The 13851-nt window shown below is 40.4% G+C and overlaps 1 protein-coding gene across 2 annotated transcripts; it reads right to left on the bottom strand.

Moving 5' to 3' along the window:
- Positions 1-1321: 1321 nt before the first annotated feature.
- Positions 1322-13002, bottom strand: LOC310927927 (WW domain-containing adapter protein with coiled-coil-like). Of its 2 annotated transcripts, XM_083890356.1 has the most exons (13): positions 12729-13002; positions 12287-12320; positions 11572-11761; positions 10020-10111; positions 8916-9025; positions 8700-8797; positions 7851-8126; positions 6788-6904; positions 5501-5649; positions 5268-5359; positions 4222-4405; positions 3224-3351; positions 1322-3121 (listed from the first exon to the last, which is right to left on the bottom strand). In XM_083890356.1, the coding sequence occupies exons 1-13, from the start codon at positions 12767-12769 to the stop codon at positions 3052-3054; spliced, it is 1581 nt and encodes a 526-aa protein (XP_083746482.1). In that variant the 5' UTR covers positions 12770-13002; the 3' UTR covers positions 1322-3051. The 2 variants fall into 2 exon arrangements, with proteins under 2 accessions (XP_083746482.1, XP_083746483.1); XM_083890357.1 differs by lacking the exon at positions 6788-6904.
- Positions 13003-13851: the final 849 nt, after the last annotated feature.

Below are 13851 nucleotides of genomic sequence, written 5' to 3'. Positions count from 1 at the left end.
GGGCAGAAATGGCCACAGACAGGACAGTGTCTCTCTCTCACACACTTTGACTGATGAGCAGCTGATTGAAGGTTCAGCATCATCACTTATCAAGAGAACAGACTTTAACGCAGAAGTACAGCACGCACAGGCGCGAGGACGACGTTAGACCCGTGGCTGTAGTCATCGGGTGAAGCCTTGTATTGGATTTGTGAGGTGACAATGATCAAGCCCATGAAGCGTAATGTTTGTGAGCTGCTCCGAGGCCAAAGAGCACCACCTCTCGTCCTTTTAAAGAGAATTATACATGTTTTTTTTTTTTTAAGGAGATTGAAAAGTATGGTTCCTACTTATGTCAGGTAATAGTGATGGTGAAGTACAGCAGTTGGCATCTATAATGAGGCCAAGATTATTATAGTTAATGAAAAGTAAGAATTGGATGAAATTTTCAGGAAATGTCGACAATGGGACCAGGAACAAGTGATTACATTTTGGTTCGTAGATGCCATCACTATTTTTAATCAGCATTTTGTGGGGGGCTGAGCTGCCTTAGTGGAGGTCCGCACTCTCTGAGTGCTTTTCTAGTTTTCAACTTTTCAGTCTACTTTCTGGTCGATTGTTACATTTCATTCAATGCATTTTTTTAATTTGGCATCTTTTGCTGGGTTTTTATGACAATATTTGCATGGGGCAAATACCCCATATAACCCTAACCCTAACACAAAAAACTAAAACTAATGAAAACTAAACTAAAACTAAGCATATACAGAAAATAAATTAAAACAAATACAAACTAGCAAACCCACTCTTAAATCATCTAATTTAAACTACATTTAGAAACAAGAAGTCAAATCTAAATTAAAAATTAAAAGTAATAAAAAAACGAAACCATTATAACCTTTAAGGCATTAAGTTCAGTGATGACCAACATACACAAACCCATGTCAGTCTTGTAACATAACACAAGTCAACTTCAGGCTACAGTTTACAAATGGCATGTGCAGTAATAGTTTTTTAACCTGATAAACTCGAAAGGAACAAAAAAATAAAATAAAAGAACACTCACACAGAAGCAGAATCAAGGGCTCACTGTCGCCATCCTGTGGCCAAAGAAGGAGCAGCACGCCAGGTCTTCAACAGATATCAGGCAAATTCAAGCTTCTGGATCCATGGTCGCACACCAAGCACAAAAAGAATAATCGGCTGAAACACGGAACAGTAAACTTAAATCAAGTAGCTCATGTGGTATAATATTTTATTCTCATATTTTATGGAATACAAAGCCCCCCCCCCCATCCCATTCTACCCCGGCCCACCCCACCACCCCCCAAAAAGTGTGCACATCAGATTTGGAAACTATTTAAAGACAAGGAAAAAAAAGAATAGTCAAAAGACAAAGGAACATTCTTAATGAATGTAAAAAGAGCTCAAGGGTAAAAAAGGGCCCGTCTTCTAATCGTGAATGAACCCTTTTAAATAAAAGTAGCCGGGCTGCAGTCAACAGATTAAATGGCTGCAGCCACGGCAGCCGATCAGCAACTGATCAGAAACGAAAGCAAAGTCGGAGTTTCCTCGTTGAAAAAATAAAACGTCTTTCCATCGACCCGTCTTTATTTTGACTACAAAAGACGTAATCAAATCATGTGCAAGAATAATTTAGCTTTACATGATGTAAATTCAGTCACTTTTTCTTCTATTGTGTTCACACAATCTTTCGCTAAGTTGCACAAAAGGAATGAAAGATTTTCCCCAAACTGGATTTGGGAGAAGAAACAAAACGCTGACAATTATACATAAAAAGAAAATAAGAGAGGATTAATAAATAGCCAGCAGGGCTAACAAACGAATAGAACCTCTTACACTAGCAGCCGACATAGGTCCAACAATGTAGGCTTCAAAATGACTTTTGAATCGGGATGGCTCCAGACCACTTTATCACAGCCTTGAATTCTGATAAAATCAGTCCCATAGACCTTTTCCATCAACTTAGCTTTTAATTACACATTTCTACTGATGCATTTACTATAACCAAGACAGACGTGTAGCTCACACTCACGACCTGGTCTCTCTTTCCACTGCCTGTGTTCAGAGAAGCATTTTCATGATATTTACCGTTTATAGATGGAATTGAAATTTAGCCGTTTCTTTCCCCCCCCCAATAGTCAATCCAGTGATTTTCTGACAGAAATCGGACCAATACCAAGTATTGTATCAACTCATCCTTTCTTCTAAATCATCTGGAGTGTGTCTGACACGACCAACTACAGTTATCCCATGATTCTGTACCACCAGAGTGCAGATTCCCATTAACTGGGTCAAAATAACTGAAGTATATTAAAGTAAAAGGGTCTGGTCTGAGGTCTTTTCTCTAACCTCATGAAAAAACCAGCGTGGACACACGAGCGGCAAAACCACCGACTTAAATATGGTGAAAAAAAGAGAGAAATTAGTAACATCACTGCTGTTGAATGCGTACATTTTGTTGCATGACTATGTCAATTTCAGACGTCTGGGGAGTAAACAAGTTTGTTCTCTCCGCCCCCTGAGAACCGCGTTACACCAATTATTATGAAATGATTTCAGTTTTTTTTTTTTTTTTTTTTTTTAAACCGAGGATGAATCTCTTGCTGACAACTAACTACACGGCAGAAAACAAACACACCAGAAAACGAGTTAACCCAATACAATACAATATAATCCAAGGTTCACAGTCCAAAAGGTGCCGTTTGAAAAGAGCCTCAGGTCCTTGATGTCCACTTGGGTAAAGTGTCCGACTCGGTGAACTGTCACGTCTCACCTTTCAACAAGAGCTTTTCATGTGGTGGACATTGGGGAATCTTTTTTTTTTTTTGTTAGAGGAAAGGTAAAGAAAAAAGGTGACATGATGAAGGTGATGGAGCCTCACACCGTCAGCCGCTGTCTTCTCACAGCTTTTCTCAGTTGCTCTAACAGGGAGAATTAAACAGGCTGTAGCAACTTGTTGTCCTGTGTATTCCTCTTTCTTTTCTTTATTTTTCTTTAAATCAATATGCGAATCAATTCATCAAAGTCCTTCCTTCTATGGTCAGGTCCTCACACCATGTAGGAGTTCTGGTTCTTCAGCTTATCCAGCTCTTTGCTCTGCTGCCTCAGAAACAAGATTCTGTAGATGGGAGAAAAAAAAGGGTATAGATGAATGAGTGCATCATCAACAATTAATGCACAGGTCTATGCAAAAAAAAAATTAAACTTAAAAGTGCCTCACCTCTGTTCCCTGAGCGTGGCCTGAATTTCACACACTCTGACCAGGGAGCGGAGGTTTTTCATCTCTGTACAGATCTCAGACATATACAAGCTGCCCATGTTGTAGATGTCTTCATGCAACCGAGCCGCCTGAGGGAGAGAGGGGAGGGATTTGAGACTTTCTTTTCACGACAAACAAAGATCTAATATTGACAACCTGGTGATTATACACATGAAGATGTACTGAATCAATTAAGTTTTCTTCCGGCTTAATATTACAGCTTTAAACCAGTGACTTTGTGAACAAAAGCACTGTACACGGCATCCTTCATCTGAAAACAGACCCGATAGTTTCAGGCCTTACTAAGGGAACAGGGTAAAAAAGCCTTTTACTCATCACACTGCTGAACAACTGGGTTTTTATGAGCAGTTTTTATTTGCATTTTGTTTTGTTTTTTTGCCTTGACATGATTTCCTGGTGTGCAGTGTGAGGTTTATACAGCAGCATACTGAGCAACACAAACATATACACTACTCACAAAAAGTTTGATGCTACAGCGATATTCTACCATGAAAGCAGGGCATTTAAGTAAAAGGATGCTATGGTAACTTCTTCAGCTCAAACAAGGCAATACCACAACAAACCATCTCAAAGTCACAATAACTTGATCAATGTTAAAGTGTTGGTCTCATGATGTCATGACATGATGAAGACGACTGTTTGAATACAAATTGTCATTGAACCAGAGCGTTCAACTCTTCAATAACAATTGAACCACTACAGACAATTGTGATTTTTGTAGTTAATCACCTCGTTAGAGAACAGCATGTTATTCAATAAGTACTGAAACACTGAACAATTGGACATGTGCATTCAAAAATTTAGAGAAGTTAACTTAAGTTCACCTGTAAAGGTTATAGTGTTTTTTAGGTGCATTCTGAAATAGAATCCAAAAGGCAAACATACCTAACAGAGTAGGGTATATGTTAAGGTTATACATTAGTTTGTCTGGACTGTACCTGTTTCTCCGTGTTCTCTGAAGGCCATCCTTGGATATGTCTGATGAGGTTCTCATTAAAATGAGTTGCCAGGGTGGGGACAAAGACGGCGGGGGTGTCCGCCTGGGTTTGGCCGGAGCTGCCGGACGGGGCGTGGGGCAAAGCAGCACCAGGTACGTTTGATCCCGAGCACAGAATCTCATGGCTGAAGGAGCAAGACAAGTTTCTAACTGAGTGTTGATGGTGTACATACAAAAGCAGCTACAATTAGGGATGTAATAGGTTTGAAATTCAGCAATCACCACTCCTCCCAGTATTCTACAAAGGTCCATTTCCATAGCTTTTTAACAATTTTAATAGCTGTTGCTACTGGAGTTCAGTAGGGTAGGGTGGAAATAAAAAAAAACACTTCCTGAACGGGAAATCACTGACAAGAGGAGGACACTTTGGCTGCCTTTAACTAAACGGCTAATAGAACACAATGTCAAGGCGAACACCCCTGATATTATTTGCCAGAAACACATTATTTGTCGACCTGATGTCGATCGTGTGCGGCTGTATTTTATTCACAATATTACCCGCTGATGAGAACATGTACTCAGAGTGCACAGCTGTCCCTGGCACACAGAGATATTTATGAGACAGCTTACAGAGAGTTGTGGTTACTTAGTGCACCCCCGTGCGTCTCCACCAATACAGCGGGTGCCACCTGCAGAGAGAGGAGTCCCTCTCATGTCGGCTTGCATCACTAAACGTCTGTCGCTGCTGCGGCGGTTGGCGCCTTTGACAAAGTCACTCAGTTTTGTGCAGGAGAACAAACGGCCACGAGCGGCCTCGGCTGGACGCTAAGCGGTGCGACTTCAAATGATCTATGAGATGGCAATTTCAAACAGGCCGTTGCAGCTCCAACAGGAAAGTTACACCCCATGTTTGAAATAATATGGAGTAAAAAGTGACAGCTCCTCTTAACACTGGACCAGTGCTGTCTAGTATGAACTAAATGCATTTAATTAATTAACTTTCAGGTAATAGGTGAGTTGCAGTGATTTTGAACACCAATTTTTTACCTTCTCTGCTGGTGAGTTCTGGGGTCTTCTGGACGCTTCTCTGTAGCCTGAGACAGGGGGACAGATCCTTGCTTGCCTGAAGACATACTGCCCTGGGAACCCAAAAGAAAAAAAAGAACATTTAGAGGAAATAAGGGCATCGGGGTGCATTAGAGAAACATAAGACATGAGAATAAAGATAAGTCACGAGCAGAGGGACACTTTTCCCTGAGTCTTTTGATTGTGCTCCTCACCCTTGATTGCGAGGATGTGATGATTCCAGGATGCACGCCCCCTAGAGATTTCTGGTTGCTCTGGGGTGTGCCATTCCGCGGCGACACGTACGGCCGCGGTGATGAAGCGTCAGATGTTAGAGAGACCGGAGACTGGCTGGAGTGCTGAGCTGGACGAGACAGAGATGTGGATGTGGAGAAGCAGAGGGTTATCACATGACACACGAGCAAATATGCAAATGTTTGCCTATTGTTTGTCCACACTGCTGAATCTAAAACACACGTAAACAACATTCAGAGTTAATCTGTATGAAATGTGTAACATTGATAACAAAAGTCATTTACAATCAACACATTTCTCTCATATTTTCCACATCCAAACCCCCCACTAATTACAGTGAAGCTACCAACATCCGTCGATTACGTGCAACGTTGCATAACCACCTAAGTTCCAGCTCAGTTTGCTTAATTTTATGAATAAGAAGCGACTGGATTCACATGTAAACACGTAGAGCTGAAACAATTGATCGATTACTGAATTAATCATCAACTATTTTTAATAATGGAATAATCTGTTTTTCATTTCTTTGCTCCACATAAAGAAATCATTCAAACTAAATGATTTTGGCGTATTGACAAAACAAGACATTCGAGAACATCATCATTTCCAGGTTTGACAAACACTGATCAACGATTTTTAAAATTTTATGGACCAAATGATTAATCGATTAATCGTGAAAATAATAGTCAGATTAATCGATTCATCACACAATGCAAGGCAATGCGATGTGTTTGACTGCTTTAATAAAGCCGGCATCTCTGCTGCCACTAACTTAAAAGAAACGCAAAATATTAGACACTCAATTGAAAGTTCATTTTTGGGAGGTTAAATGTGTTTCTAGTTACTTAAGACTATGCTGGTACATTAGAATGTCTAATTTATGAGCTAAATAATGCCACAGACGATTACAATCAAGTAGCAGCCACATAAGTCAATCCATACAAGGGAACATGACTGAGAAAAAACAAACGGCTAATGTCACAAGGTTAGAGTAAAAGATTTAAAGTTTTGTTACAGTGGGGTCCCTTGATTTAGAGAGAAGAACCTGGTCTCTGATGGAGAGGTCAGAAATAAACTCTTCCTCACATCTCTGCATTCAATTGCAATCAATGAGTAGGACTGGTATTGGTATTAAAGAAATCGTAACAATAAACAGCCCTAGTTGGAAATGGGGAAAGCAGGATCCCTTAAAGACACAGGAAATTAGCTTGTGTAGCAGACAGTGAGAAACACTAAGAATGCTGTACCTTGGTTGGAGTGCTGAGCAGCGGAGAGCAGAGCAGTGATGTTGAAAGCAGGTCCAGCAGCGAGGAGCTTATGAAGCACAGACCGCAAGGAAGCTTGGGTGACAGCAGCTGCCAAGACTGGAGGGAGGAAAGAGGAAGTGTGCACGCAAATGCACACACACACATATGAAGGAGCAAGGAAACACAACAGGTGAGTGCACAAACGCTAACAATTCAATCAGAAAAAGCTTGTCAGTGAAAAACAAGTTAAATAGTTCTATAATCCAACACTTAATCCAATCAGGGCTCCACTAAGAAGCAGTCGTCTTCGCTCGTGAGGTCAATCCCGGGTCATACTTTCCGTGTACATGCATCCATAGATGCCCACGCAACCATAATTGAATTGTTTCGTGGACCTTACACATGCACATGAGCACACAACACAAGCCAACTGTGCATGCTCCCTGTAGCACAGAACTTTACAGTCCACAGTTAGCAGCGCACTCTTTTTTTGGGGGGGATAAAAGCGACAACAAAGACATTAAGTATGACCCAGTCCTGATGTGGTTTCTGAGTGAATAAATGCCCCTCTAAGCAAACTTGTTCATGAGGTGACAGAGGGAGAAAGGAGGGGAAATGGCAGCAACAGCGAGGAAGTTAACTAAAAGTTAGCCAAAAGACGTCATCACGGACACCACACGAGCCAAGTCAGTTAACTGGTAAACTGGATAAATGTGGAGGTTTAACAACAAGCACACGTCAGCCTCACGCAGACAGCTGTGAGATTTCAAATGGGATTTTCTGTTTGAACAGCACCTACAAGTCCCAGTTTCACGTTGGCTCTCTTTCATTATAAGCTCAAGACAACTCTTTGTCCAGCACCTGTTTTTGGAAAATGACTGTTTCAGTCCAGTTGAGAAAGATTCAGATCAGCTTAATTCTTGCAACCCAGTGCGAGTTAAAAATGTAAACTTGCATCACTTATGTAACGCAGGAGGTGAGACACCATATGTATAAAATGATGGTGGCACCATAGCAGACGTATGTGTGGAAGTGAAAGCAAAGTCATCTTTTGTGCCCTCACCCTCATTGAGCTTAGCCATGTCCATGTTGCCATTATTCATCTGCAGAGTTGCCTGCAGGGCAGGGAGGAGCTGATGAAGGAGCGCAGGGTCCTGCAGCAGTGCTGGGGTTGGGGACTGGACAGACTGGAGCAACTGCCCCGTAGAAGACGAAGAGGAGGTGGACATGGTGGAGGGGGTGGAACCTAAAGCACTAGTAGCAGAATTCAGGCTCTGAGAAGTGGAGGAGGAGGAATGGGCGGAGTTGGATGATGTGGACTGGTCCCCTGATGTGTTCTCTGAAGAGCAGATAAGAAGACCATTACATTATCGGACGCAATGTTGATTCTGAGACGGTATGCTCAAATATAAAATGTCTTACTGTGTCGCACTTACACACTTGATGTAAATTACCTCATGAAGGCACTAGCATATTCAGTTCGGAAAGTTGGAAGTGAAACACAGGAACTTAACCTGAGAATTTCTTATCCTTTGCTCACACCTCACAGAGGCTAAATTCTTGAGTTGCACCACCAACTTTCAAACTGGAAGAAATCAAACGCAAAATCTGACCAAGTGAGAACATACGGCTTTTTATTAATTTTTCCTTAAAAAAAAAAAGCCAAGTGTTAGACCACCTTTTATGTGATGGTGGTGTTAAATTAAATGTAATACTTTTGTTTTGTTTTTTAAACCATTGTGTAAAAATACAGGCCCTGCACGCCTTGCATTGCATCTTGTTCACAGGACCACTTGTCTCTTCATAATCCCTCTTGCACATCACCCACAGCTACATATACAGCGATCATGGGCATCTAATTGAAATCTGTTAAAGGTAATACAGAAATTCCCTTTTTTTTTTTTAAACTAACTTGTTGTGGCTTTGTCCTGCAAGGCCTCCTGTCTGTAGTCCATGTCCTTGGGGAAACTGTTTGCCGCCATCTTGACTGAATCTTTCTGTCGTTGTTCCCTGAATCAGAATAAAAACAATGCAAAAGTGACAAAGGTGAAGAATGCAGGCTGAAATCACACTCACATAAGGTGCTTCACAAAGTCTAATTTTCAGATTAAAAATTGAATAGTCTTGCCTCTCAAGCAGGTCCTTTGGCTTCTCCCACTGGGAGACCTCAGTTCTACAGTTGTAGTAATACTTCTTTCCAGAAGAGCTGATGTGTTCTGTCCAGTCATCTGCTGGTTCCTGGTGCAGAAAAAGACAAGGTGATAAATGTTACAAAAGGTTTAGATGAAGCAGGAAAAGTGACGCAGCACCCATTAAAAAAAGGCATTAGTAACATTGACTGTGCTCAATCACAAAGCTATTACTTTTAAAATATGAACACATCACTGAACATGAATACAGTACACATACGTTCCTCAATTTGCAGCTTCAATAATGGATGAGGGTTTTTCAGAGTGGATGGAAACTGGTTTGTTATATTAATGGATCATGGACTGAATATAGTGACAACAAATCTCTCTTCAGCCCCGGTTTTCATCCTTAACAGACACAACTGACGCTCCCGCTCTCGTTTGAGGCATTGAGAGATCACGTCACATTCAAAGAGAAAAATGCAACAGCCCAGCTTGTAGCACATCTCCCATGTCCTCCTCTACCCAAGGTTTGAAATGCTACGCACAAGGAGTCGATTAAATTATACAAAGTTGAGTTAATAGTAACAAGTAGTTCCTTCTGAAATCGTTCAATCAACATAGACCTCCTTCAACATATCTTTTATTCATCACAAAGAAAATAATTGCCCCCCCCCCCCCCCCCCATACTCTTTTCTAGAATAACCACTGTACCCTGTCATGATGCATCATCACTCCACTGCTTTCTCATGTTCAAGTGATAAATATAAATCTAGTTATGTTTATCCCAGACAGTCCATGTACAATACATCAGTATTAAGTCATCACTAAAGACAATGTTAAAACAGACGGTATTAAATATTAAGAATGAAGCTTTCCTCTTCCGCCAAGTCTCTTCTTTCATGACACAAGTGTCAGTGTTTCGATTATTTTAAAGGAAGTCTAAACTTTAATTAGATCATGCACTCTGTGCATACTGACAGAAAGATGCCTCCACATGACGCCCCACATTATAGCATACCATATTCCATAGCAGCATGACAGTAATTTAATACAGGATATGCTGAGGATATACGATTGCATATCACTGGGCAGCTTCTTACCCTGTCTGCAGGCTTGCTCTGAGTCGCATGCAAGTCGGAGCCATGGTGGGAACTGTTGTTGTGGGAGTTCTCCTGAGGAGAGCCGCTGGTCCCTGCAAAAAGAAACATTTGTAAAATTACCCAAATAAATACACAATGTTGCGCACAATCTTTGGATTGTTACAGCCTCTGCACAGGTCTGTGTTACATTGACTTTATTGTGTAAATTTTGCAATAAGGTTATGTTTTTGGCCACATTAGTCCTCGTTTGTTTGTCAGAAAGAATGATTTTTGATTAAATATTCTGCGATGAAGGTTACTCCGAAATGAAATGTAAGGATAGGAAAAGGTTATTTTGGTTTAGGTGAACATGACAACTGTAGCACATTCTGCAAATTAATTAATACAACAGGTATTAAAATCTTAACAATTATAGGTTCAAACATTAACATTTTACAGGAGAACAAAAGTTTTCAGTTCTAAATAAAAGTTAGATATCAGGAAATACTTCATGCTGTGTCTTTCTTTGTACAAACAAACAAACAAACTCGGGTTGGAACAATTACTTTCTTTGATGTTATAGCCTCTTAAATGTGAATACTTTCTGGTTTCTCTGCTTCATACAACCAATAAATCGTTAAACGGAATCATGTTGGTTTGTGGACAAAACAAGACATCTGATTTATAACTGACAAATTCATCGATTATGTAAATAAACGTTAGTTACAGCTTTAAAACAAACACACATGCTACCTGACCAATCTGACATGGAAGCAAAGTATGATACACTTTACAGCCCTTCAATTCTCTCTGCAGTCAGTATGTTGCAGGAGAACTGTCCGAGAGAAATAAGAGCCAGAGAGTTGGTAACTAGGGTGAATTACTTTTATCAGCTGCTTAAATTTGTTGTTTTTGACCATGCTTAATTTCACCATGTCTTTGGCAATGAAGTAGGCGATTGTGTATGTGATGCGTGCAGCCACTGGCATTTACTTGGGTCTTGGACTGTAAAGTCTTGTATTGTGTGTTCTCTCGGGGGGTGGCACCGCTTCAGATGTCTTCTTTGGGTAACACTGTCTGTTTCGTTAGGATTTTCTATCCCAATTTTCTATTTTGACTCGCCCTCACTAGGGTGTTGATGCGCAAGGTCGTGGTCAGGAAAACATTACCACAAGTGCTTTCCCTTGCTTGTCTTACACTGCATGCATCAAACGTTACCGCTATTCGACCACAAGATTCTGTCATCGCCATTGGCTGTTAGGGTTGCCTGTCATAACAGGGATGAAATGAGCTCAACGAAGTTACATCAAGAGTATCTCGTTTTTATATCGAAGAAAAGTTTTATCACAATATATTTCATTATCTTCCTTTTATCGCACAGCTCTGAGCCCAATTAAGGAATTCTAACCTTGTGGCAAGACACAGATATGACAAAAAAACTCCAAAACCTTTATTTTGTGCTTTATGAAAGAGTTCATGTCTAATTTTCATGACAATGACTGTAACTCCAGGATAACCCTTAAAATAAAAATGAACATTGCATGCATACATCAGACCAGAGATCCAGGCTTACCATTTTTTCCTCTGACTGTGTGAGAAGTTTTTGCCTTGCCATGTCCTGTGCTGTCTGAATGTCTACTGACGGGACTTTCATCCGAGCGTCGCAGCATCTTGTACGGGGGTGTGGGATCCGCTGATCCATCACGCACCTTGTCGTAACGGTGAAGGCTGCTGGACTGGCTCTTGGGCTGAGATTTATGGGTCTACAAAAGAGTGCAAATCAGAAACGTTGGGACGTGCCACCTTTCTCATCACTTTCTTACGCGTTACCACGCACCAATTCATGCATCATAAAATTTTATAACACCACTGAGAATAAGGTTTTGCTTATTTTGTAGATCGTATAATGGCAGTGGCTGAATCTAACATCGTCCAAATCATCATTCGGATGAATTTAAATTCACTAGATTAGGTCAGAACATTGTACTAGCTAAAGAAATATTAACTATTGATTGGCTCCAGCCTTTAACAGACAATGGTTAGCCATTATATTGAGAAAGATGAACAAAATATAGTCTGTGTTAAAACTAGACTTCATATGTAAAGTTCAAGAACATATCATTTAATATAAACTCGTCATTGTTGTATTATTTGACGATAATAGCCCATCACTTGGTATTGTAGCTGGAGCTCTCATGTGACAATAATTGGATTTAATTGTATTATTTTCAAGGAAAAGTGACATTTCCTCGTTTTAAGAGAACTGACAAGTTACAAGTTGAACTTACCTGATAGGATTGTGAATCCTTTCTGTCGTTGCACCTGAAGGAACGAAAAGGAAAAGATAAGTACACATTAGCAACTTTCTGCAGTACGTTTATTATTAGTTAGCTCACTGGCTATCATTAGCGAAGTTAGCTTGACTTGACATCATAGCAGCAGCTGTTTTAGTTTTCTTAATACTAGTTGAAATACAACAAACGACGACAAACATATATTATACGCAATATTGCTGTAATATAAATAGTACGACTTCACCGTGTCACTTAACAAGCGTTTCGTTGACGTTACTCGATTTAGCTACAGGATACCACCGGAACCCGTAGCTAATCTGGTAGCACTAATGGCTAACTGCTATGAGAAGTCACGAATAACCAAACTTGAGATTTTAAAACGTGAGATAAAACATTCGCTGTGTGTTTCACATGTTGAGGCCTGTACTGAATTTACCCATCGCTGACTCTTGTTGGTTTCCTTGCATACATCACCATCAAGGCCGAGGTGATGTGTGTGATGTGTGTGAGGGGGAACCGTGGCCTCCTGTCTGTCTGCTTCTCTTTTCTTCAGCTTCCTGATGTCTCCACCCCGGGCTGTCCTCACACACAGATACCTACACACCGCGCACCGAGTACCAGCACTGCATAGCGGGTGGTCTTTCTTTAAAACCACCCTCAGTGCATCACCTAGCATGTAGTTACGGTGTACGCTTGGCTCAACCGATATAGCTCATCAGAAAGCAGCAGCGGAGACGCAGCAGGAAACGGAGAGGACGGTCTCCTCCTCCGTAATGTTTAGCTAGCGAAAATCATGTTCCGCTTTCAATTTTCAAAATACAAAGTGAAACCATCAAACGTGTCAGTCATCTATATAATTCTGTCACAATTTATCATTATTTGTTTTATTACTGTTTCTTACTTGCCATAATCAAAACAAACAACCGTTAATGTGACGTGCAATGAAGACAGCGAGATTCGCTATTCTCTGTTTGGGCTATTATTTTGAAACCAGAAGCGTGATTTCCGGTATTAGCTGCGTTGTCTCTGGATAACGTGACGCAGCTGAAAACGAAAACGAAGCTAGGTGTGTGATTGTGGGATTTATTTGTTTAGCTAAAACTGTCAAGCAAAACAATAGGATCATGAAATCAAGCCCGGAGTGTATTGCTGCCTTAAATGACATTAAGTTAATGTCTATACACTAACTTAATTTCATACGAATTGTGATGATGCACTTTTGACTTTCATGTGTCTATGACTACTTAAAAAACTTGTTTTGTCATGTCATGTCAACTTCCCATAATGTATTTATTATATGTAAAATTGTGAGGGGGTAATTGTTTTCATACATTAAATTAACCGATAATGGATTAGCCTCTAAAAAGCTAACTAAACTGAGACTACAGTTTAAGTAGTACATGCTCAGTAGCAAAGCACAAAATATTGTTGATTCTCTATCTAAATGAACTGAGGGAGGGAGGCACAAAGAGAAACTGCTGCTTGTGGTCCTCTTTCTCCTTTTTTAAAATTAATTAATCATGCACACAAACAAAACAAGACAAAGCACAGTCAATAAA

The sequence above is a fragment of the Microchirus variegatus genome, assembly GCF_963457635.1.
Source record: "Microchirus variegatus genome assembly, chromosome: 5".
NCBI classification, from domain to species: domain Eukaryota; kingdom Metazoa; phylum Chordata; class Actinopteri; order Pleuronectiformes; family Soleidae; genus Microchirus; species Microchirus variegatus.
This window is presented reverse-complemented; position numbering and strand designations above follow the sequence as displayed.

Coding starts and splice junctions, on each gene's coding strand:
- LOC310927927 (XM_083890356.1), bottom strand. CDS start 12,769: ATGGTGATGTATGCAAGGAAACCAACAAGAGTCAGCGATGG. Junction 5,360..5,500: donor TCACATCCTCGCAATCAAGG/GTGAGGAGCACA, acceptor TTGGGTTCCCAG/GGCAGTATGTCTTCAGGCAA. Junction 3,122..3,223: donor GCCACGCTCAGGGAACAGAG/GTGAGGCACTTT, acceptor TCCCATCTACAG/AATCTTGTTTCTGAGGCAGC.